Here is a 22,439-nt window from a genome sequence, read left to right as displayed (position 1 = left end):
CTATTTCTCCATCGTATATTTTTAGCTCCTTTGTCAAAGACAAGTTGGTTATAGTTGTGTGGCTTCATATCTGGGTTCTCTATTCTGTTCCACTGGTCTTCATGTCTGTTTTTGTGCCAGTACCATGCTGTTTTTGTTGTTATTGCTTTGTAATATAGTTTGAAGTCAGGTATTGTGATACCTCCTGTATTGTTCTTTTGACTGAGTATTGCCTTGGCTATTCGTGGCCTCTTGTGTTTCCATATAAATTTCATGGTAGGTTTTTCAATCTCTTTAATGAATGTCATTGGAATTTTGATGGGAATTGCATTAAACATGTAGATTACTTTAGGGAGTATCGACATTTTTACTATGTTGATTCTACCAATCCATAAGCATGGGAGATCTCTCCACTTTCTATAGTCTTCCTCAATCTCTTTCTTCAGAAGGTTTTAGTTTTCCTTGTAGAGGTCATTCACATCTTTTGTTAGGTTTACACCTAGGTATTTGATTTTTTTTGAGGCTATTGTAAATGAAATTGTTTTCATACATTCTTTTTCCGTTTGCTCATTGTTAGTGTATAGAAATGCTAATGATTTTTCTATGTTGATTTTATATCCTGCTACCTTGGTATAGCTATTGATGATGTCCAGAAGCTTCTGAGTAGAGTTTTTTGGGTCTTTAAGGTATAGGATCATGTCGTCTGCAAATAGGGATATTTTGACAATTTCTTTACCTATTTGTATTCCTTTTATTCCTTCTTCTTGCCTAATTGCTCTGGCTAGGAATTCCAGTACTATGTTGAATAGGAGTGGAGATAGTGGGCATCCTAGTCTCGTTCCTGATTTTCGAGGGAATGGTTTCAGTTTTTCTCCATTAAGTATAATGCTGGCTGTAGGTTTGTTATATATAGCTTTTATAATGTTGACGTACTTTCCTTCTATTCCTAGTTTTCTTCGAGCTTTTATCATGAAATGGTGTTGGATCTTATCAAAGGCTTTTTCTGCATCTATTGAGATGATCAAGTCGTTTTTGTCTTTGCTTCTGTTAATATGATTTATTATGTTTATTGATTTTCGTATGTTGAACCACCCCTGCATCCCTGGGATGAAGCCTACTTGGTTGTGGTGAATAATCTTTTTGATATGATGTTGAATTCGGTTTGCCATTATTTTGTTGAGGATTTTTGCATCAGTGTTCATTAAGGAGATTGGCCTGTAGTTCTCCTTTTTGGAGATATCTTTGCCTGGTTTTGGGATAAGTGTAATACTGGCTTCATAAAAAGTGTTTGGCAGTTTTCCTTCCCTTTCTGTTTCGTGGAACAGTTTAAGGAGGGTTGGTATCAGTTCTTCTTTAAAGGTCTGTTAGAATTCAGCAGAGAATCCATCAGGTCCTGGACTTTTCTTTTTGGGGAGACTCTTGATTGCTGCTTCGATTTCATTTTGTGTTATAGATCTATTCAATTGATTAATTTCCTCTTGGTTCAGTTTTGGATGATCATATGTATCTAGAAATCTGTCCATTTCTTTAAGATTTTCAAATTTATTTGAATATAGGTTCTCAAAGTAGTCTCTGATGATTTCCTGGACTTCCCTGGTGTTTGTTGTTGTCTCCCCTTTTTCATTCCTGATATTAGTGATTTGGGTTTTTTCTCTCTTCATTTTAGTCAGGTTTGCCAGGGGTCTATCGATCTTGTGTATTTTTCCAAAGAACCAACTTTTTGTTTCATTAATTCTTTGTATGGTTTTTGTGGTTTCTATTTCATTGATTTCAGCTCTTGTTTTTATTATTTCTCTCCTGCTTGTTTTGGATTTTGCTTGTTCTTGTTTTTCTAGGAGTTGGAGATGTATCATTAGGTCATTGATTTGGGATCTTTCAGTCTTTTTAATATATGCAGTCATGGCTGTAAACTTTCCTCTCAGGACTGCCTTAGCTGTGTCCCATAGGTTCCGGTAGGTTGTGTTTTCATTTTCATTGACTTCCAGGAACTTTTTAATTTCTTGTTTTATTTCATCAATGACCCATTGTTCATTAAGCAATGAGTTATTTAGTTTCTAGCTGTTTGCATGGTTTTTGTCTTTATTTTTGTTGTTGAGTTCTAGTTTTATTGCATTGTGATCAGATAGAATGCATGGTATTATTTCTATTTTCTTATATTTGCTGAGGCTTGCTTTGTGCCCTAGGATCTGATCTGTTTTGGAGAAGGTTCCATGGGCTGCTGAGAATAATGTGTATTGTGTAGAAGTTGGATGAAATGTTCTGTAGACATCATCTAGGTCCATTTGATCTATGGTATGTTTTAGATTTGGGGTTTCCTTATGGATTTTTTGTTTGAATGGCCTATCTATTGATGATAATGGGGTGTTAAAGTCTCCCACAACCACTGTGTTGCAGTTAATATATACTTTTAAGTCCTTCCGGGTATGTTTGATGAAATTGGGTGTGTTGGCATTGGGTGCATATAGGTTGATAATTGTTATTTCCTTTTGGTGTATTTCTTCTATTAGTAAGGAATGTCATTCTTTACCTTGTTTGATCAATGTAGGTTTAAAATCTACTTTGTCAAAGATAAGTATTGCTACTCCTGCCTGTTTTCAGGGTCATTGGCTTGGTAAATCTTTTTCCATCCTTTCATCCTAAGCTTGTGCTTATTTCTGTTGGTGAGATGGTCTCCTGTAGCAACAAATTGTTGGATCTTCCTTTTTAATACAGACAGTGCCTTTTGATGGGGTAATTAAGTCCATTAACATTAAGTGGTAGTACTGATAGGTATGTGGTGATTCCTGTCATTTAGTTATCTTAGTTGTTTGAGGGTTTGATTGTGTGTACTCAAAGTAGTAGAGGTTACTCTCTTCTTTCTTGCCTTTTCTTTTCCTGTAGTTTGGTGCTGCCTGCCCTTTCATGGTTATGTTTGGTTTCACTTTTTGTGTGCAGAATCCCTTGAAGAATCTTTTGTAGTGGTGGCTTTGTGGTCATATATTGTTTTAGTTTTTGCTTATCATGAAAGACTTTTATTGCTCCATCTATTTTGAATGATAGTTTTGCTGGGTAGAGTATCCTGGGGTTGAAGTTATTTTCATTCAGTGCCCAGAAGACCTCATCCCAAGCTCTTCTTGCTTTTAATGTTTTGTTGAGAAGTCTTGCTGTTATTTGGATGGGTTTACCTTTGTATGTTATTTTTTTTTCTCTCTTATAGCCTTCAATATTCTTTCTCTAGTCTCTGTATTTGTTGTTTTAATGATAATATGCCATGGGGTAGTTCTTTTTGGTCAGGTCTGTTTGGTGTTCTAGAGCCTTCCTGCACCCGTATGGGCATAGATTTCTCTAGATTTGGAACATTTTCTGTTACTATTTCATTGAATATATTATGCATTCCCTTTGCCTGCACCTCTCCCATGATGTCAGATCTTGTCTTTTTATGGAATCAGTAAGTTCTTGCATTTTCTTTTCACAGGTCTTGAGTTTAACTAGTAGTTCTTTGGTTTTTCCTTTAAGTACCATTTCATCTTCGAGTTCTGATATTCTGTCTTCTTCTGGTTTTATTCTGCTGGATTGGCCTTCCATTTTGCTTTGCATTTCTGTTTCATTCTTTTTTCTGAGTTTTTCCGCATCCTGAATCACTTCCTCTTTAATATTGTCTATTTTCATTCTGAGTTTATCTCTTTATTACTCATGTTCTTTGTTTCACTTTGGTGTTTATACAGTGCTTCTATAGTTTCTTTTATTTGTTCTTGTGCTTTCTCAAATTCTCTATTTTTGTTAATTGGAATTTCTTGAGTGTGTTCTGTGCATTTTGGTTGATCATATCCAGTATCATCTCTATAAAACTCTCATTGATTACTTGAAGGATTTCTTCTTTCAGAATGTTCTTGTAGGCTTCATTGTGTTGTTTGACATAGTTTATGGTCGTTTTTTTGCTGTCTGGATCTGGTTATCTGTGTTCTTCATTTCCCTCTGGTTCCTGTACTAATTTATTATTGGGGAGGGGGAAGTAGTTTCTGTATTTTTTCAGTCTTCCTATCATTGCCCTTGCTATTGTTACTGTCCTTGTACTGTGAGTAATTTAGTATTGTGTAGCTTGTAATAATAACAATGGTGATATCTAGAGTAGAAGGGTGAGAGGAGAGGGAAAGCAGAGAAGGTACAGAAAAAAGGAAAAAGAAACCAAAACACACACACACACACACACACACACACACACACACACACACAAAATTAAAAACAACCAACCAGAGCCAAAGAAATAAACATGGGAGATAGTGTACTAATCAACGGTGAGCTAAACAGGCATTAGAGAGACTGAGAGAGGATAATAATACAGAAAAAAAAATATCCTGAAGTTGAAATGCAATAAATTTTCTGTCCTAATAATTTTTGTGTTAGTCCTTCAGCCTCCAGTCCTGGTATTGGTGTCTGAGAAGAAGTTCTACCATTGTCTCATCAAAGGGGAAAAAACAAACAAAAAAACTACCAAAAGCCAAAAGAAATAAATACCAAGTTCAAATACAGTACAGTTTCAGTTAGTCCTTCAGCATCCAGTCCTAGTTCTGGTGGTCCACATTTCCCAAGCAGTCTAGTAGCTGGCATCTTATGGTGTGGGAGCCCTCCTGGTTTCTCTGTTTAACATGGAGTGTGGATGCTATGCGTGGGCTGGTGGTGTGGAGGAGTCAGGGTTTTGCCTCTTCTTGGTGGTTTTTTCCTGCCAGTCGTATCTCCAGCCTCTTTCCAGGATTTTACTTTAGGAAGCACGCTTTCTGCTTCCTCCCTCTCGTCACCATCTTGGAAATAAAGCTACCATATTGTTTTGATTATTATTGCTCTAAAATAGGTCTTTCCCTGGCCCTTTTTAAAATTAGTGTATATTAATTGTACAAAGGGATTCATTATGATATTTTCATCACACATGCACATAAGGTACTTTTATGTAATTTACCCCCTATTCCTTTTTTTTTTTTTTACCCTCAACTCCCTTTCAAAATATATTGGATCTTGAAGTGTGGCATTGTGATCCTTCCAGCTTTGTTCTTTTAACTCAAGATTACTTTGTTCCTCTAAGGTCTTTTGTGCATCTTTGAATTTTAGGATTTTCTTCTAGTTCTGTGAAAAACGTCATTGGTGTTTTGATGGGAATTTCATTGAATCTGTAGGTTGCTTTGGGTAATATGGTCATTTTAACATCTTTGCATCTTCTAGTGTCTTCCTAAATTTCTTTGTTCAATGTTTTGTAACTTTATTTGTAGACATCTTTCATTTCCTTGGTTAAGTTTATTCCTAGGTATTTTGTTTTTGTAGCTATTTGGATGGAATTGCTTTCATGATTTATTTCTCAGCAACTTTGTTAAAACTTAGTGGGTTTTGTATATTGATTTTTGTGTCCTGATATATTACAAAATTCATTTATCAGTTCTGACAGTCTTTTAGTGGAATATTTTTCTATGTATAAAATCATGTAATCTAGAACAAAAAAGGAATAATTTGACTTCTTCCTTGCCTATTTATATGCTTCTTCTTGTTCTTGCCTAATTGCTCTGGCTAGCCTTCTGGAACTGTATTGAATAAGACTGTTAGAGTAGATACCCTTGTTTTGTTCCTGATTTTAGAAGACATTCTTTCAGCTTTCTCCATTCAGTATCATTCTGGCTATGGACATTGTACATTTTCCCTTTATTATTTTGAGGTATGATTGTTCTGCATGTAATTTGCTCAAGGATTTTATCGGAATGTGGAATTTTATCAATTGCTTTTTATGCATGTGTTGAGGTGATCATATGATTTTACCCTTCATTCTGTTGTGATGTAGCACATTCATTTGTTCAGCCCAGGGTCTCCCACATGCTGGGCTGGTGCTTTGCCAATAAGCTATGTCACCAGCCTGTATTATACTTACCGATTAGTGTATGTAGTACTATTCTTGCATCTCTGGGATAAAAATGATTTGATCACAGTATATGCTAGCATTCTGTAGAGGACTTTTCATCTGTATTCATCAGAGATGTTGGTCTGTAGTTTTTTTTTTTTCCTCTTTTTAAAGTACCCTTATCAGGTTTTAGTAAAAGGGTAATACGGCTTCATAGGATGAGTTTGAAAGGGTTCTCTCCTTTTCATTACTTTCTTTAGTTATTGGCATTGAGATGGCATTGTAAATATGCTCATTTTCTTACCTTTAGGAAACAGTATGTGTGTGTGTGTGTGTGTGTGTGTGCACATAGTGTATCTATGATAGAAAGTAATAACTCTAATACATTTTAAATTACAACTCTTGATTAGATTGAAAATGATCTGCCTATATATAAAATGTTATCTCAAAATATATGTTTGTAATCTGCATTCACAGATTTAAGTATAACTATATGTCTGTGGCTATATTCAGATATAGAGCAAAGTTAAACTGAGCAGTTTTAGCAATGAGACTGTGACTATATATTTTTCCCTCTAAAAGCTATTATGTATAATAAAACATATGATTAGTTACATTTAGGTTCCTGTAGATGATAGGTTGGGATCTAATAATGATTTTTCTCTCTTTGCAGCTTGTCAGATTTCATCAGTAGGAAATCAGACATTGGTGGAAAATGAAATTCAAAATTATGCATGACACTTCAATATTAGCATACATCAATGTGATGGCCCGAGGCATTTATACTCCCAAGTAACAGACATAGCTTTTATGTCCATTTCCTTCATCATTCACATACTCATTTATTTAAATCTTTGTTGAGAACTGAGTAATTTCAGCCACTATTCTAGGCACTGGCCACAACTAGATTAAAAAAAAAAAAAAGGAAAGGCTGGCTTAACAGGGTTTACATTCTAGGGGAGCGAGATAGCAAATAATCTGTGGCAAAAATATGTCATATGGTGGCACCACAGAGAGGTGGTGGCACGTGCAAGGTGGGAATTGTGTGCAGGGTTGTTGAGAAGACCTCTCTTCTTGGGATGTTATTTGACTAAGACAAGAAAAAAGGGAGAGCAATGCCAGTGGCCCTTCATCTGACCAGCCAAACACATCAGTCTTAATTCAAAATGAAATCACCTGAAATAAAAAATCTATCTCAATTTCTATGAGGTGTTTTTTTGTTTTGTTTGATTGTTTTCACTTATTAGTAAGTCAATTAAAATAGTTTTTCCTGTCACTGAAATCAAAACATTGATTCAAATAGTTCTAAGAGTTGAGGACCTGAAATGAAATATTCCCAATGTTAGCTCTTTTCGAGGTCTTTGCTTACTTTCAAAATGTATTTACATTTATAAGTAAAAATTCAGTTCTTTTCAGAATTGTTTCATATCGTCTATGACATTGAAATGTCAGATGTTTATCACAAGGTTTCACAACAATCTGAGTGATTTATAAAGCTAAGTATAATCTGAGAAGAGGCATCAGTATTCATGTTAATTTCTCAGCCAGTTCAGAACTCAGTGCTTTTAAAATTTCTTAATATTTTAACATAAAGGGACAGTTTTAAAAACCATTAGGAGTCTTGAGGAATTTTCCTTAGACAATTGTAGAGTGGCAGGGCCTGTAGAGCTCCTTCATCCTGAGTTCCCTTGTCATTGATGAGGCCTGGAGGGACATGGGTGCACTGCCACATTCCACCCGATGTTCAGGGTCTGAGACTGAGAGCCAACCCTCTCCTGTTTCCCAGGGCTGCTTTGGGTCATAGTGTCCAGGCATTAGGGAGGATCTGGTGTCACTCTTTCTTGTGTGAACAAAGACTGAAATGTTCTGCATGTATTTAGTTTAACTGCAGGGTGTTGGTATCTTGTTGAGTTTATTAGTTAACTTGGTGCTCCCTGGAGCCATAATGCTTCTGCTGTCAGCCCTGTGGATCACTGGTTAGACCATCAGAGATATCCAGCTCCCCAAGAGCTCGCGTGTGCGTTCTGAATTTAAGTGTTGGCTTGGTGAGAACGCATTACTTTCTTCTAGAAGGTGGAAGTTCTGGTCACTTGATACCTACTCATAATCCTAATTTAGCCCTTTCCACATGTAGGATCTTTCTCAGACATATATGAGGCTCTCTGTCCTCTTCCTTAGCTGCATCTACTGAGGAGCCCATCTACAGATTGCTTTTTCAGCTAAATTATCAGCAGTTGTATTGCTGTGTCAAAGGCCATTCCATTTTTACAGCAACTGATGTGTAGAGGTTGTATGTATGTTTAATCAGACAGTAAAATGCAGTAATTAAGCATACAGTTTGATGAGGATACAGTTGTGAAACCATCACCATAATCAAGATGTGGAACATTTCTATCACTTCAGTTTCCTCATGCTCACTTCCAGCCTCTGACAACTACTCATTTTTATGACTATAATTTTGCTTTTTAAAAAATGTCATAGAAATGGAATTATACAGTATATAATCTTACGTGCCTGGCTTCTTTCATGTTGCAAAATTCTTTTGAGATTCATCCACATTGTCACTTGTATTAATAGTTTGTTTCTTTTGAATAGTATTCCGTTATGTGTCTGTATCTCATTTGCTGTTGATGGACATTTTGGGGTTGTTTCTAGCTATCAGCATTGTAAATAAAGATGATGTGAACATTCACATGTAGGTCTCACTGCATATGTACAGTATATGCTCACTTTTTTGGGGCAGATACCTAAGAGTAGTGGTAATGCTGGGCTACATGGAAAGTGTATCTTTAACTATGCAGCTGTTTATCTCTGTTATTGAAAGGACCAAAGATAACAAGTATTGGCAAAAGTGGGATAAAAGAGAATGCTTGCAAACTCTTAGTGGGGATATAAATTAGTACAACCATTATGGAAAACATGGAAGTAAAAAAATTAGAAAGGCTACCACATGATTCAATAAGTCCACTTGTAGATACATTTAGGCAAAAAAATAAGTTAAAGAGTCTTGTGCAGCATGGAGACAATAGTTTATAATACAATATTTACTCAAAAATTGTTAAGAGTATAACTTTTAAAGGCTCCAACACAAAAAACAAATATGTAAGGTGATAGATATGTTGATTAGCTTGATTTCATCATTCCACTGTATATACACACACACACACACACACACACACACACACACGGAAACACCATGTTGTGAGTGCCCCAAAAGCATATAATATTTGTCAATTAAAAAATAATTAATTTTGAAAAACTCTTTTCCCAAGTGCTGGTGTCATTGGGCAGTGTAATAGAATTCTAGTTGTCCCACATCGTTACCAACAATGTGTGTCAGTCTTTTACTTTTAACCATTCTAGAGACTGTGTCCTGGTGTGTCACTGTGGCTTTAATTTACATTGCCCTTAGGACTAGTGATGTGGACTGTGCTTATTTTCCAGTTAATAGCTTTAGACTTAAAAGCAATTTATTTACCTTTCAGATTACTGGAGAAAACAAAATTGGTAGAAGACTCTTGGCGAAACAAACAAAAAGTCCATAAACATACACACACACACACACACACACACAAGAACAAAAGATCACATTTCCAGTAAAAATTTGCCATAACACACACTAAGTGGAGTAATAAGTGCAGACACACACACTGCTGGGTTATTTTCATAGCAGCAATGAGCTGACTAGCATGAGCCTTCAGCCAGCTGGCTCTTAGTTCTGGAGTTCAGAGGCAGTCTTCAGATTACTCTAAGTCTGACTGTGCTTGACACCCTGTGTTGACCCTGTGAGATTCAACAAATGTGTAAGTGGAGATGCTGTGGTAGGCTGGGAGCAGTACTGGCATTTCTGGGAATTTCCAAACTGGTTTGGTTCAGAGGATTGTACCAGAACACTTCTGAAGGCATGAGGACTCTCATTCCACCCCCTTGTTCCATTGCTTCACTTGATCTTTCCTTGCCCTCCACACTTTGCCTCCATCCAATCACTACAGACTGTAGAAACTAAAGAAAGCTCCTAGCCCTACTGTAGACCAATGAAATCAGGAGTTTTGTTTAGTGGAATCTTAGCATTGGTATTTTATTTAAAAAAAAAAAGAGTTCTTGATAGTTGGGAACCATTGCCCTACATGATTTCAATAGGGGAAAGAGATAAGGTTGGCCTTGTGTGGTAACATACAGCTGTAATCCCAGTACTTGGAAGATGGAGGCTGGAGAATCAAGAGTTCAAGGATAGCTTGAGTAACACAAGTGAGTTTAAGGCCAGCTGGAAGTACATAGTGAAACTCTGCCTCAAACAAACAAACAAAAACTCAAGATGAAGATTAATGAGCTAAGCATCCAACTTAAGTTAGAGAAACAAAACTCTGAAGGATATAGAAGGAAAGAAATAATAAAGACCAGAGTAATGATTAATGAGGCAGAAAAAGTTTGTTGATTCAAAGCCAACTGCTATGTCTTTGAAATGACTGATAAAATAGAAAAAAAAATACCAAGAAAACCTCAAGGGAAAATGGAGAGACACAGTACAAGTAAGCAGTATGGAAAATGAGAAGAGGAAGCAATATTGATATAGAAGTGACTGAAAAGACAATAAGAGAACCTATGGCAGTGTGCCAATAAAGTTGACAGTACAGAAAAATAGAGATAATTTTGGAAAAAATATAACTTACCAAAGTTGACACTTTTGAAAATTATTCTGGATCTCTCTATATATATAGATCTCTCTCTCTCTCTCCCCACCCCTTTATTTATTTATTTATTTATTTATCTCCAGAAACACACACACACACATACCGGCACATTCTAAATTAATCATTAAAGAAGTGTGAAGACCTTCCTAGAAAGAATACATCAGAGCTGGATGTTGTAGTGTATGCCCATAATCCCAGCACCTAGGAGGAAGAGGCAAGAAGATTTCAAGTTGGAAGCCAGCTTGGGCTACATAGCCTGATTCTTTCTAAAAGACAAACAGACAAAAAGAATATATCAGGCTCACGTGATCTGGGCTTCCACAAAAAAGGTCTTATAATTCCAGTCTTGCACTCTTCCATTGAAAAGAATGTTAGGTAGTATTTGTAACTCATTCTGTGAAGTCAGTATAACCTGATACTGAAAGTAGCCTAGGACAGTGTATTACCAAAACAATTTACAGGTCAACATCATACATGAATAGAAATGACAAATAGAATCCAGTAAGATATGAAAAAGAAAATACAATATGAACATTTGGTTTTATCCAGTGATCTAAGAATGTCTTAATATTAGAAAGATATATAATAAGTTACTAACCAAATTCACAGATTGTCTATGAATAACAGAGAAATCTGTTAATAATAAGGAAACACAAGTCAAGACTTCAATGAAATCATTTTTGTAATACTATATTGACTGTAGATTGCTGGCAAATTTATGAATCATAGTCACCCCTGTTAGTGGAAGTGTGCATTGATATGTATGGCAAGTTGGCACTATTTTGTAAAGTTGAACATTTGTGTATCCTTTGAGCAAACCCTTTCTTATAAATATGCCCTTGAGAAACCGTTAAGTATGTGAATTAAGAAAAATGTACAAAATTCCATAACAACATTTAAACAAATAAACATTTGCAGAAGAGTGGATATGTAAGTATGCTAAAAGTATACACAGAAATGTGTTTCACAGCAGTGTGAAGCAATGTGTGGTAACATGGATGGATTTTAGAGATGAAATAGTGGGGGGAAGCAAACTTCAGAATTCTTTATGTAGCATGATAACCAATTTTATAAAGCTCAAGAGTTGGGTTACACTTGTATAATAACATTGTGGAAGCAAAAGCAAAGAATAAAACACCTAAAATGGGGAGTAACTGTATATGCAGGAAGGATTATCCAGGGAGATTAAATGGCATTGATAGAGTTGAGTGTAACATTCATTTTATTGTTATGCTTTATAATCTGTTTATATGCTGCCAATATTCTTTGGATCATATCACAATATCACAAAATTTAATAATAAAAGAAAATCACAACTACAGTTATAGATTACTTGAAAAACTACGCTTTAGGGAGAACTATATGCTACACTGTTTTCAGTGTTAAGCTTTTCTGAGATTAAAGTTAATAGGTTTGAATTCTTTTACTAATGAATAAGAAAGTTGAAAATAAATAGTTGATGTATACATATATGTGTGTGTATATGTATATATGTATATGTATGTATCAGGTTGTTCAAATGAACCAGAGACAGCTCGGTCCAGCCGACTTTTGCTGAGGCTGTTCCTGCAAAGTTCTATACTAAACGTGGGAGTGCACATGGTGTACAGGGCCTAAAAATATTGACTCTTCAGTCTGAATGGTGAACAGAGCTTGAGCAGTGGGCTTCTAGGCAGGGATTCTCGCTACAACCAACCTGTTCCTTCCCTCACTATGCCATACACATTAAATTCCCATTTCCTCTGGATGTTCCATTTTGTCTAACATGAAGTTGACAGGTCTATGTGCAATTGGTAAACTAAGACTTTAATACACTAGTTTTTGCCAATTAAAGTCAAAAAAGTCAAAAAGTGACATTGGACAACCAAATCCATCCTCAAGTTCAAGCACTGCATGGAGATGTTAACACTTCATATCCTACCCTTTCCATTTTCCTAGTGGGCTATACGTGGGTTGTAAACCCACAATATGTTGTGTCCTGCCCTTAGCATCCTGTGTACAGGATAGCAGCTGGCACTTTGCCAAGAAATATTAAGGATTCTGTGCTGTTGCTTAAGAAGTTTTACAAATATATTGAATTCAGACTTTTCTGTTCAGTGTTGTCTACTATTGATTGCCCAGGCCACTCCTAGAGAAAGTGGATAGTTGGGAGGTGGCTTTCAAGGGGTGAGCACAAGCCAGACATCCTTTTCTTCATTTCAACAGAGCAGCTTTACTCTGGTTTGTGTTGTAATTAGGGTTCTTCATGATACTTCCTCGCAAAAAAATGTCTATCAATAAAATCCCTTTTGTAAACCAATGTTGTACTGCACTTACTAGGATTGAGTTCTAGCCCAATAAAACTATTGGCAAGAGAAAAAAATGGATGAAGTGGATCCACAGTCCACTTTTTGGTCTCTGTAGATTTGTCTTTTCCAGATAGTCCACAAAAATGGAGTCCTATAATATGTAGTCTTTTTGTATCTGGCTTCTTTCACTTAACACAGCATTTTTGATGTGTATAGCATATATCAGCATTTGCTTCCTTTGTATTGTAGATTAGTATTATTACATTGTGTCTGTGGTTTATGTTTTTCTTTCACTTTGATTTTGTTTTGGAATTTAGAAATTTTGCTAGCTTTTAAAAGCAGAAGTTCTGTTTGTTTTCAATGTCATTGATTTCTGTTCTTATCTCTCTTAATTCTTTTCTTCTGTTTCCTTTGTACTTAGTTGCTTCTTTTTTCCTGGATGCCTAAGGTGGAAATTTATAGAATTGATTAAAAAACTGCTGCTTTGCAGTGTTTAAAGAGTGCAGATTTCTTTCTGTGTACTGTGGCATTTTCATTATTATTCATTTTGGTATATTTTCTATTTTCCCTTATGACTTCTTCCTTGATCCAAGAGTATTTTATAAGTATGTTCTTTAATTTACAAACATTTGGGCATTTTATACTTGCTTATTATCTACTTGTAATTTATTTCCAGTTATGTTTACAAAACACACTCTGTAAGATTTCAGGTTTTGAATTTTTTTGAGTTATTATTTGGGTTTGGCATGTGTCTTTCATGTACTTGGAAAGAATGTATATTCTACATTGTTGTTTTTTCATATTCTATAAAAAGCCATCAATTTCAAAGTGGTGGATAGTGCCGTTTGGGTTTTCTATAGCTGATTTTTTACATACCGATTTTTTCAGTTGTCACTGAGAGAGAAGTGTTAAAGTCTCCAGTTATGACCAGATGTGTCAGTTTCTTTGTTTAGTTGCATCTGTTTTTGTTTTGTGAATATTCAAGCTTTGTTATTAAGTACTCCTACATTTAAGATTGTTATATGTTCCTGATGAATTGACCCTTCTGTCAATATAACAGTCTTTTTTGTCTCTGGCATAACATTTGATTTTCAGAAATGTGTCCTTGTGTGATCTTATTTATAGGTAGCTCTCAAAAAGCACTGTGCTCAGTTCCAATATGTGTGTGTGTGGGGGGGGTGGGAGTGGTTTTCATTCCATTAGGGTTCCTTTCTTGGAGGACCTTGCAGCTAGATGGGAAGAGACATTTTATATGAAAGGAAAAAAAAAACAGTACAAGATGATTTTGCACATGGAAGATATAACAGAAATACTCTAAAGGAGAAGATGGCGAATGGAGAAAGGGAGTAGCTTGAGGGCAGCAGAAGCTGTAGGCATGTGGATAGCAAGCCTACCTCAGGGGAGGGAGCAGCAGGAACTGGACACAGAGGGGACTGAGTACCAGGAATGTGGGGTGCAGTGATGGTTCATTCTGGCTGAAGGCATGGGCAGGTGTTGGAGCTAGAGTTTGGAGGGCCTTGAATCCTAGGCTGGACTCCTATGCAGCCAGTTAAGTGATGGTGCTCTCGGTCTGTTAGCAGAGGAAGAACATTCTGTGAGCGATGTTGAGCACAGCCAAGCTGTTCTCTTGGGGAATAGAGATCAACACAGGCTAAAGAACTGTCCATCAGAGGGTTAAAACATTTGAGATGTGTGATGATAAGTATCAGAACAGCAGCAGGAAAGGAAGAGCACCCAGAGACATGAAAAAGGGGACTGAGTGGCAGATACTTGGATTGAGAAGGAGAAAAGGTGGCATTGCCACAAAGGTTTCAAATCACAGGGACAGGAAGCCTCACCGTGCCTTGGCCTCCTCCTGAAGGTGTGCATATGAGAGCTCTGTCCTCTGAGTCAGGTTCGTAATTAAAGTTGAGAAAAAGAGAATTGATATGTGGTAATAACCCCAGTTATACCCTGCACATGTTAATATTAATACTCTGTTTTAGGCTTCGTGGCATTTGGAATCTAGTGATAATCCTCGTTAGTCGAGGTGGGTAGGAGTCAGTTTTCTTGGAGTTGAATGACTAGAGGGGACTGTGTGTTTACTTGCTCTTAGTGTACTTTAGTGTTTATGTCCTTGGAAACATCAGCAAAGAAGGTGCGTTTCCTGTACAGGAATGAATAAATCTGCAGGTAGTGTGCGGGGAGATGAGGCTTGGGGAAAAAGCATTCACTCCTCTGCAGATATGGTCAGGTAGGGCTGTGTTGTTCTTCGGCTCACTGGGCTATTAGTAGGATTGGCTGTAGTTCTAGGGAGATCCACTGACCTGACTGTGAGGCTCTGGCCCAAGCAGGGGAATGTCAGCATAAGTCAAAACATGCTCAGTTAGGCCACTGCTCTCTGGGACTCCCAGTGGTCATAAGACCCCCTTACCATCTAGCTGTATCTAGTCAAGGGTGGTAAGCAAGAAAGCCCATTAGGGCAGTGAGAAATAAGCCTTGCTGAGAATAGATGACCCCATGCTGAGTGTTTGTTAGTAAAGTATCTTTTGAAAATTCTAGTCATGACTTTGGTAGTGTAAAAAATAAAAAGCAAATAGATTGGCCTATGTTATCAGTAAAGGAAGAGAGAGAGAATGTTATTTTAAGGAGCACCAATGCCAGAAGAAGGTTTCTACAAGAAATGATAAATTGGCTTATTTTTTTAAAAGACAAATGAAATGGAGAGGTGAAGGAAACTTACAGAAAAGTGGACACCCTGTGAGGAGAGGTTTTGGAAGAGGCACAAGGCCTGAGATGGAGTGAGATGGGAGGAGAGGCTTCTCCTAGGAATGAATTCCCTCTGCTCTGAGACTTCCAGGGAGGATGACTGGAGTCATCAGCTCATTTTCTCCATCCTTGGCTTTTACTTTATGCCCCTGTGCCAGTGCCACCTCAGTTAGGTGGCAAAGCCAGCACCCTAATGGCCTACAACTAGCTGAGTAGCATTTCTTGTCTTGGCATCCAGCTTGAAACTTTCCTTGGGGTGGAGCAAGCCTCAGGAAGTGTCAGAATGCAGTGGGATCCTCTGGTGTTATGGTTGCCTTCCTCACAGTTAGCAAATTAAATTTCTAGCCACAATCCAAAACTGCTTCAAGTATTGTCAATCATTCTTCTTTTTAATTTTTAAAAAGATGTGAAATATCTGGATGTTTTCTTACCATGAAAGCAATGCATATTCATTGTAAAAGTTTAAATAATGCAGGAGTGTATGAAGTCAAATATGAACTTACCCCCAGAGATGACCCGAGTTACCTGTGTGTAGAGTTTACCAAACAGCACTAGGTGGTGAGGAAGAATTCAGGTCTGGCTTGCCTGTCTTCATGGCTCATGTCCAGCCACCTAGACAGTCTGCTTTCTCAAAATTGTGGGAATAATGCTGGGCGGCCAAGAGGATCGCACAAAATAATATATGTACACATAATGTGTAAAACAGCACAGTGCTTGAAATATAGGAAGTATTCAATTACAGCATTGCTCTCAATGCCTGTGGCATTATTCTTTATGTGTTGTCTTTTAATTTGGTTTTCCATATTCTATGTCATAGACATACTTCTGTGTTAGTATTGGTAATTCTACTTCATTTCTTATCATGATTTCCAGGAAGGCTTGTTAAAATGGGCACTTTTCATAGAATTATTGATCATTTTGTATTTCTTTGGTAAATAGCTGTCTCTTACCCTTTACTTATTATTTTTAGGGCTACTTGTCTTTTTTCTTAGCAATTTTGAAGAACTGTTTGTATATTAGGGATATTAACATATTTTACATACCTCATTAAAAATATGAATGACCTCTATTGAGTCTCCTTCCTCCCTCCCTCCCTCCCTCTCTCCCTTTCTCTCTCCTTTCTCCCTTCCTTCATCAGTACTTGTATTTGGACTTGGGACCTGGAGCATGTGCCCTGGGCATTCAGCCATGCCACCAGCCCTTTTTGCTTTTGTTATTTTTGAGATATGGTCTTGCATTTATGCTCAGGCCAGACTGACTAGTATCTTCTGTTTATGCTTCTTGTAGCTGGGATGATAGGTGCACACCACCATGTTCAGTTATTGGTTGAGATGGGGGTCTCCTGAACTCCCTCCCCACCCCAGGGCTGGCATCAAACCGCAATCCTCCCAATCTCTGCTTCCTGAGTAGGTAGGATTACAGGCTTGAGCTATTGTGACCAGCCTTATTATATGTTTTGAAACATAGTAATTCTAAAATTTTTCATTGTCTAATCCACTAGTGTTTCATGTTATGCTTTGTGATAACCTTCTCCACCTATGGATTTGGTTTTATATTTAAAGCTTTAATCAGACTGGGTCATGTTTAGGAATAATACAAAGTGTACAGATTTATCCCTATTTTTAATGGTTAAAGCAGCACTATTCTAGAATTTAAAATTCATATTATTCATATCCTACTTTATTCAAGAATTTATACACTTATATACCAAATTCCTATTATCTTTATCTGAATTCGTGTTTTGTCACATTGGTGTAGCTTTTAATTTCTATACTAGGTCACAATATTTTAATTACTGTGGTGGTGGAATACATTTTGGTCAAGGACTTAGTCTCTTTTTTCAGAAAATATCCGACTATTCTTATGCATTTGTCTTTTCAAACAAGCTTTAAAAACTATTTGTTATGTTCCCCAAAAACCCTCTTAAGATTTTGATCACCAATATTAATTTTATGTCAATTTAGATTTTATTTGTGTCTTCCCAGATACTGTCCATTGGCAGCCTTGTACTTGTCCATTTATTCAAGTCTCACTTGTCATCTTTCTGTGTAATTTACATATTTCTACCTAGTTCTTCCATTTCTTATCACATTTGTTCCCAAGAAGTTTATTTGGTTAAATTGTGCCTTAGTCATGAAAGAGATGTTTTTGATTATGTAGTGCTACAGGGTAATGTCTATATTAGGAGAACTTATGCACCTATTGGTAACAGTGGTTTCTTCTCATTTATTCTGAGTTTGCAATGACATCATAAATCTTAATGATAATTTTAAGCATTTATTTCTGGTATTTCAGCTTATTTAATTCATTATTGTTTTGATGAGACTATCCAACAGGATTTTGAATGAAAATTGGGAGAGCAAGCATCCTTTTTTTATTCTTGACTTCCATGTATGGTTCTCATGTCTCCTTTGAGAAATTGTAAATTCAAATGAACAATGGTCAGATATGTGGAAACTGAGTTTGATCTTACACCCTGTGGCCCAGGGAGCCAAATCACCTCTGTAGCCTTCACCCAAATCAGGACTTGTCCAATGATTGCCAGCTTCTCTATATTTTACCTTACTTCCAAGTCAGGACAAACCACAGGAATCTAGATCTGCACCCCTGACCAAGAAGATGTGCTGCTTCTCATTAGGCCCCAATATCTTGCCTCATCAGGCCCACAACTAGTCAGTGGTACCCAGCACCTTCCTGTCTTCTTACTTTCAGCTCCCTATCCCCCTGCCTGCATTGGTCCTCTGCTCCCTTACTATAGCAAACTCTTGCTATAGTAAGAGTATATACTCTGCTATAGGCAGAGTAGACTCTGCCTGTTCTCCTTCAGCCGACCTTTGTTTATTTCTGCATAACTATTAAGGATGATGTCCAATAATGGTTTTTCTAATGAACATTTAGAAACAAATTTCTAGGACAAGCCCTCCTTTGGTCATTTTGTACTGTGTGTTGGTTGCTCGGCATGTTTCTTAAATACCTACTGTGAACTAGGGACTGTGCAATGGTTGGATGATATAGGAATAACCCAGATAAACCTTGTTTCCTGCTCTTATGGAATTTTGGTTGAGTAGGAAGACAGATGCTCGTGGAATAAGTGAATATACTTGATTGTGGAGTGAAGGGGAGGAGTTCTAGGAAACTGAAGAACTGCCAATGGGGAAACCCAGAGGAGAAGTGCATCCTATAAGCAAGAAGGCAGGGTTTCCAGAAGGTCAGATGTGTTAAGAGCCTTCCAGAGGTCAAGCACAAGAAGTTAAGGAATGAGTACTGTATTATGTGCTTTCACTTTTAAGCATTTTTCTTCATTTATTTTCCTGTATGGTCATTTCTGCTAGCTCATCTTTTATATTCATATTTAAGTGAACATTTAGCAGTCTTCTTATGTCAAAAGAAGGGACAGAAAATCACCATGACACCAAGGCATTCTACTTTAAAAACTAAATCTGCTTCATTGATACCATATTTTGCAAAACTTATTTTTTCAAAAATTATCAACTTGAATTGATTTTCATTATGACTCTACATTCTTCAGAAATTTGATATGTAAAAACTACATTTCAAGTTCTTCCTAACTAATATTTATTTTCTCCACCAAAAAAAATTGGAAATGAACTGTGTTGCCTGCTGATTGTTGTCATTTACTTGGCCGCACTGCACTGAATTACTAATGTTGCTTTGTGTCTCCTGCAGCATCAGCTAGAGCAGCTCACTCTGTGAGTGGCACCTGCTAATTAACTACTGCAGAAATGTCACTGAAGTAGAAGATTATCATGGGGTAGTAGACCTGCTGTGTGCAAACGCAAAAATAAGTTTTGCAAAACACGATATCAATGAAGCAGATTTATTTTTTAAAGTAGAATGCCTTGGTGTAATGATGATTTTCTGCCCCTTCTTTTGATATACTTATGTTTTTAGCTCTTTACATTTCTCTTGTGATGGGAGAGTGAACTTTCTATATGAAGCCTGCCCCCTCTGCCTTTCTTAGCCATTTCTATTCCTAAATTACACTTTTAAAAAATATGTGGGGAGGGTTACATGCACACTACAGATGTACTAGAAAATCTTATTTTCTTCTTCTTTTTCATTTTCATCATTTTGGATACAGAAAGGCATGGAGCCACATGGCATTGGCAAAGTAGTCTGTCCTTCCTGAGTCTCAGTTTTATCATCTGTGGAAGGGAGTTGTTGAGGGATGTGAGTCAGTTATCTGTTGAGGTACTGAGAATGGTAACTGGCACATGGTAAGAGTTATACAGGCATTTGGTTGTTTTTATGTATAATTTTAGGCTTAGAATACTGACTGATAAATGATAATCACAGTTTGTTATATGTCTCTATTGAAGTGTATGGAAATAACTTTCTGACAGTTTTGACAGGTTTTGAAGTTAATATTCATTTGTCACTTTTTGCTTTGCAATAATAAAATCAGATATGTCACATAGTTCTCTTTCTCCATTTTCAAATGAGTGCTGTAGTTTGGCTCTTGGATGTCCCCCAAAGAACTATGGGTTAAAGGCATGGTCCCCAGCTTGTGACACTATCTAGAAGGTGGGGCATAGTGGGAGGAAGTTAGATTGTTGGACAGTAATCTTGAGAGGATATTGGACCCAAACCCCCTCCTGTTTCTTTGTTTCCTGGATGCCATGCAGTGAACAGGCCTCATCTGTCAAAGTGAGCAGCCTATCTGCCGTATGCTCCTGCCATGATGCACTGTGCTGCTACAGGCCCAAGGCAGTGGGACCAAGCGACCATGAACTGAGACCTCTGAAACTCTGAGCTGCATTAACATTTCTTCCTTATAAGTTGATTATCTTAAGTATTTTGTGACACAAAGCTAACTAGCACAAGATCAAATCTCAGTAACACTGTCACACAGTCAGGCTGTGGCAGTGTCGGAACCAAGGAGCTCATGCGTCACCAGGCTCCCATCCAGTGTGCGTTCTTTGCTATAATTTGAACAATATTATTTACTTCCAAAATTGAGCCAATTTTTAAATAACGTAGTGTGCATATATTGGCTCCAATGTCACCAATTTGGCCTATCAGTTGATGCTAATCCAGAAGGGCATCTTGTTACAAGGAAAAGCAGCAGAGCACTTCTTGGCAAAGATGACATACTAAGTCAAGGCAACTACATTTGCTCTGTCCTGTATTAGTTAGCTTGGCACTGCTGTGACAGAATCCCAGAGAGAAACAATTTAAAGGATGAAAGATTTTGGCTCACAGTTTCAGAGGGAAGCTGCTCTTCTCATGGCAGCCAAGAGACAGTGGGGAAGGGATAAGTGACAAGACCTATCCTTCCAGTGACTTCCCTCAGTGACCTACTTCTTCTAAATAGGCCTGGCCTCCTATAGTCGGTTGACTTAGGAACTTGTGAATGAATTAATCCATTAGTGAAGATAGAGCCTTCATAATTTGATCATCTTTGAAGGCTCCACTTCTGAACCTTGCTGCATTGATTGCTAAGCCTTCAATACTTGAGTCTTCTAGGAAAGGGCGTTTCATACGCAAACCACAATACCTCCTTATATTAATTAGTCTCTTATTGCCAAAATAACAAGGTCGTAAATTTAGTGGTTAAACCAACTCAAAAAGTTATTCCCTTGTACTTCTGGAGTTCAGAAGTCTAAAGTTAGGGTGTTGGATAGGTTTCATTTTTTCTGGAGGCATCTCGTTCCTTCCTTGAAAACCTAAGCTGCAGGCTTGTATTCTCAGCACTCAGGAGGCTGAGGCAGGTGGATCATGAGTTAGAGATGAGCATAGTGAGACCCTGTCTCAAAAAAAAAAAAAAAAAAGAACAAAAAAAGCTAGGCCAACCAACAACCAACCAAACAACAACAGAAACAAGCTGAAAAGCCTTAGCTGCACCTGCATTCCTTGGCAGTGCCATCCCTCCCTTGCGACACTTCAACTGTTTGCTTCTGTGTTCACACTTCAATGACTCATTCTGATCTCCTGCCTCTTATGAGAGATTCGTTGTGTCCTTGTGATTCATTGGGTCCACTGTGTAATCCAGGAGAGTGTCCTTAGTTCAAGATCTGTAATTTAATCACATTTGTAAAAGCCCTTTTGCCACTGAAGGTCTTACTCACAGGATCCAGAGATTAAGATGTGGATATCTTTTGTGGGGCTGCAAAGCCCTACCACACTCATAAAAGACCATTTAAATAAGTCTAGTCTTCAAAATTATAAACTCCAAGGAAAATAAAAAGTTTCCCAGGAAAGGCAAAATAATGACAGTTTTCTGTAGTATTTAGTTGGAAGAAGTATACACATAGTCATGCCATGCAGTCACTATCCATCTGGTCAGAAGTATACACATAGTCATGCCATGCAGTCACTATCCATCTGGTCAGAAGTATACTCATAGTCATGGCATGCAGTCACTATCCATCTGGTCAGAAGTAAGAGGTGAGGTGGGAAGTGTGTGCATAAGCGGCGGGGTGGGGAAGAAAGAAGCATCTTCACATTTGCATTGTAGGAAGTCAACAGACAAGCCTAAAACTGAAAGAATCTTGATAGAGCAATGCAAATGTGTAAGCCAGAAGGATAGGGGTAAATAAAATAAACACAAGAAGAGAAAGAATTTGGTTCTGGTCAGAGGAAATTGATCAGGGAGTTCTCTAAGACTTTTAACTCTGATGAAAAATAAAAATTGAAAGAAAGGGAAAGAGGGAGGAAAATAACATGGAGTCAAGGAAATAAACTGAAACTAGGAAACTGGAGACTGATAATCTACTTCATTAAAAGAAATTTTAAGAAAGGAAGCCCAGTTCATTGTGTTGGTAAGGGTTTACCTGCAGTTATCAGAAACTTAAACTTTTGTTTTGTTTTTTTGAGACAAGGCTTGCTGTGTAGCCCAAGGTGGCCCTCAAACTC

At 37.3% G+C, this 22,439-nt stretch overlaps 1 protein-coding gene across 13 annotated transcripts in view; it reads left to right on the top strand.

The window, feature by feature from the left end:
* Positions 1-22,439, top strand: part of Ulk4 (unc-51 like kinase 4) — a 548,798-nt gene that overhangs the window by 317,154 nt on the left and 209,205 nt on the right. Inside the window, exon 32 of one of the 13 annotated variants that reach the window (XR_012443111.1) lies at positions 6,510-6,542. The exons of 11 other annotated variants lie outside the window; for them this stretch is intronic. Coding sequence is in view for 1 of the 2 variants with exons in the window: in XM_074059108.1 (XP_073915209.1) it covers positions 6,510-6,574 (65 nt within the window). In the remaining variant the exon portion in view is untranslated. Of the gene's footprint in view, positions 1-6,509; positions 7,030-22,439 lie in introns of those variants that run through there. One more of the 13 variants, XM_074059108.1, reaches the window with a different exon arrangement.

The sequence above is a fragment of the Castor canadensis genome, chromosome 17, assembly GCF_047511655.1.
Source record: "Castor canadensis chromosome 17, mCasCan1.hap1v2, whole genome shotgun sequence".
In the NCBI taxonomy this organism is placed as follows: domain Eukaryota; kingdom Metazoa; phylum Chordata; class Mammalia; order Rodentia; family Castoridae; genus Castor; species Castor canadensis.
The sequence above is the reverse complement of the archived record's forward strand: the minus strand, read 5'-3'. Positions and strand labels throughout refer to the sequence as shown.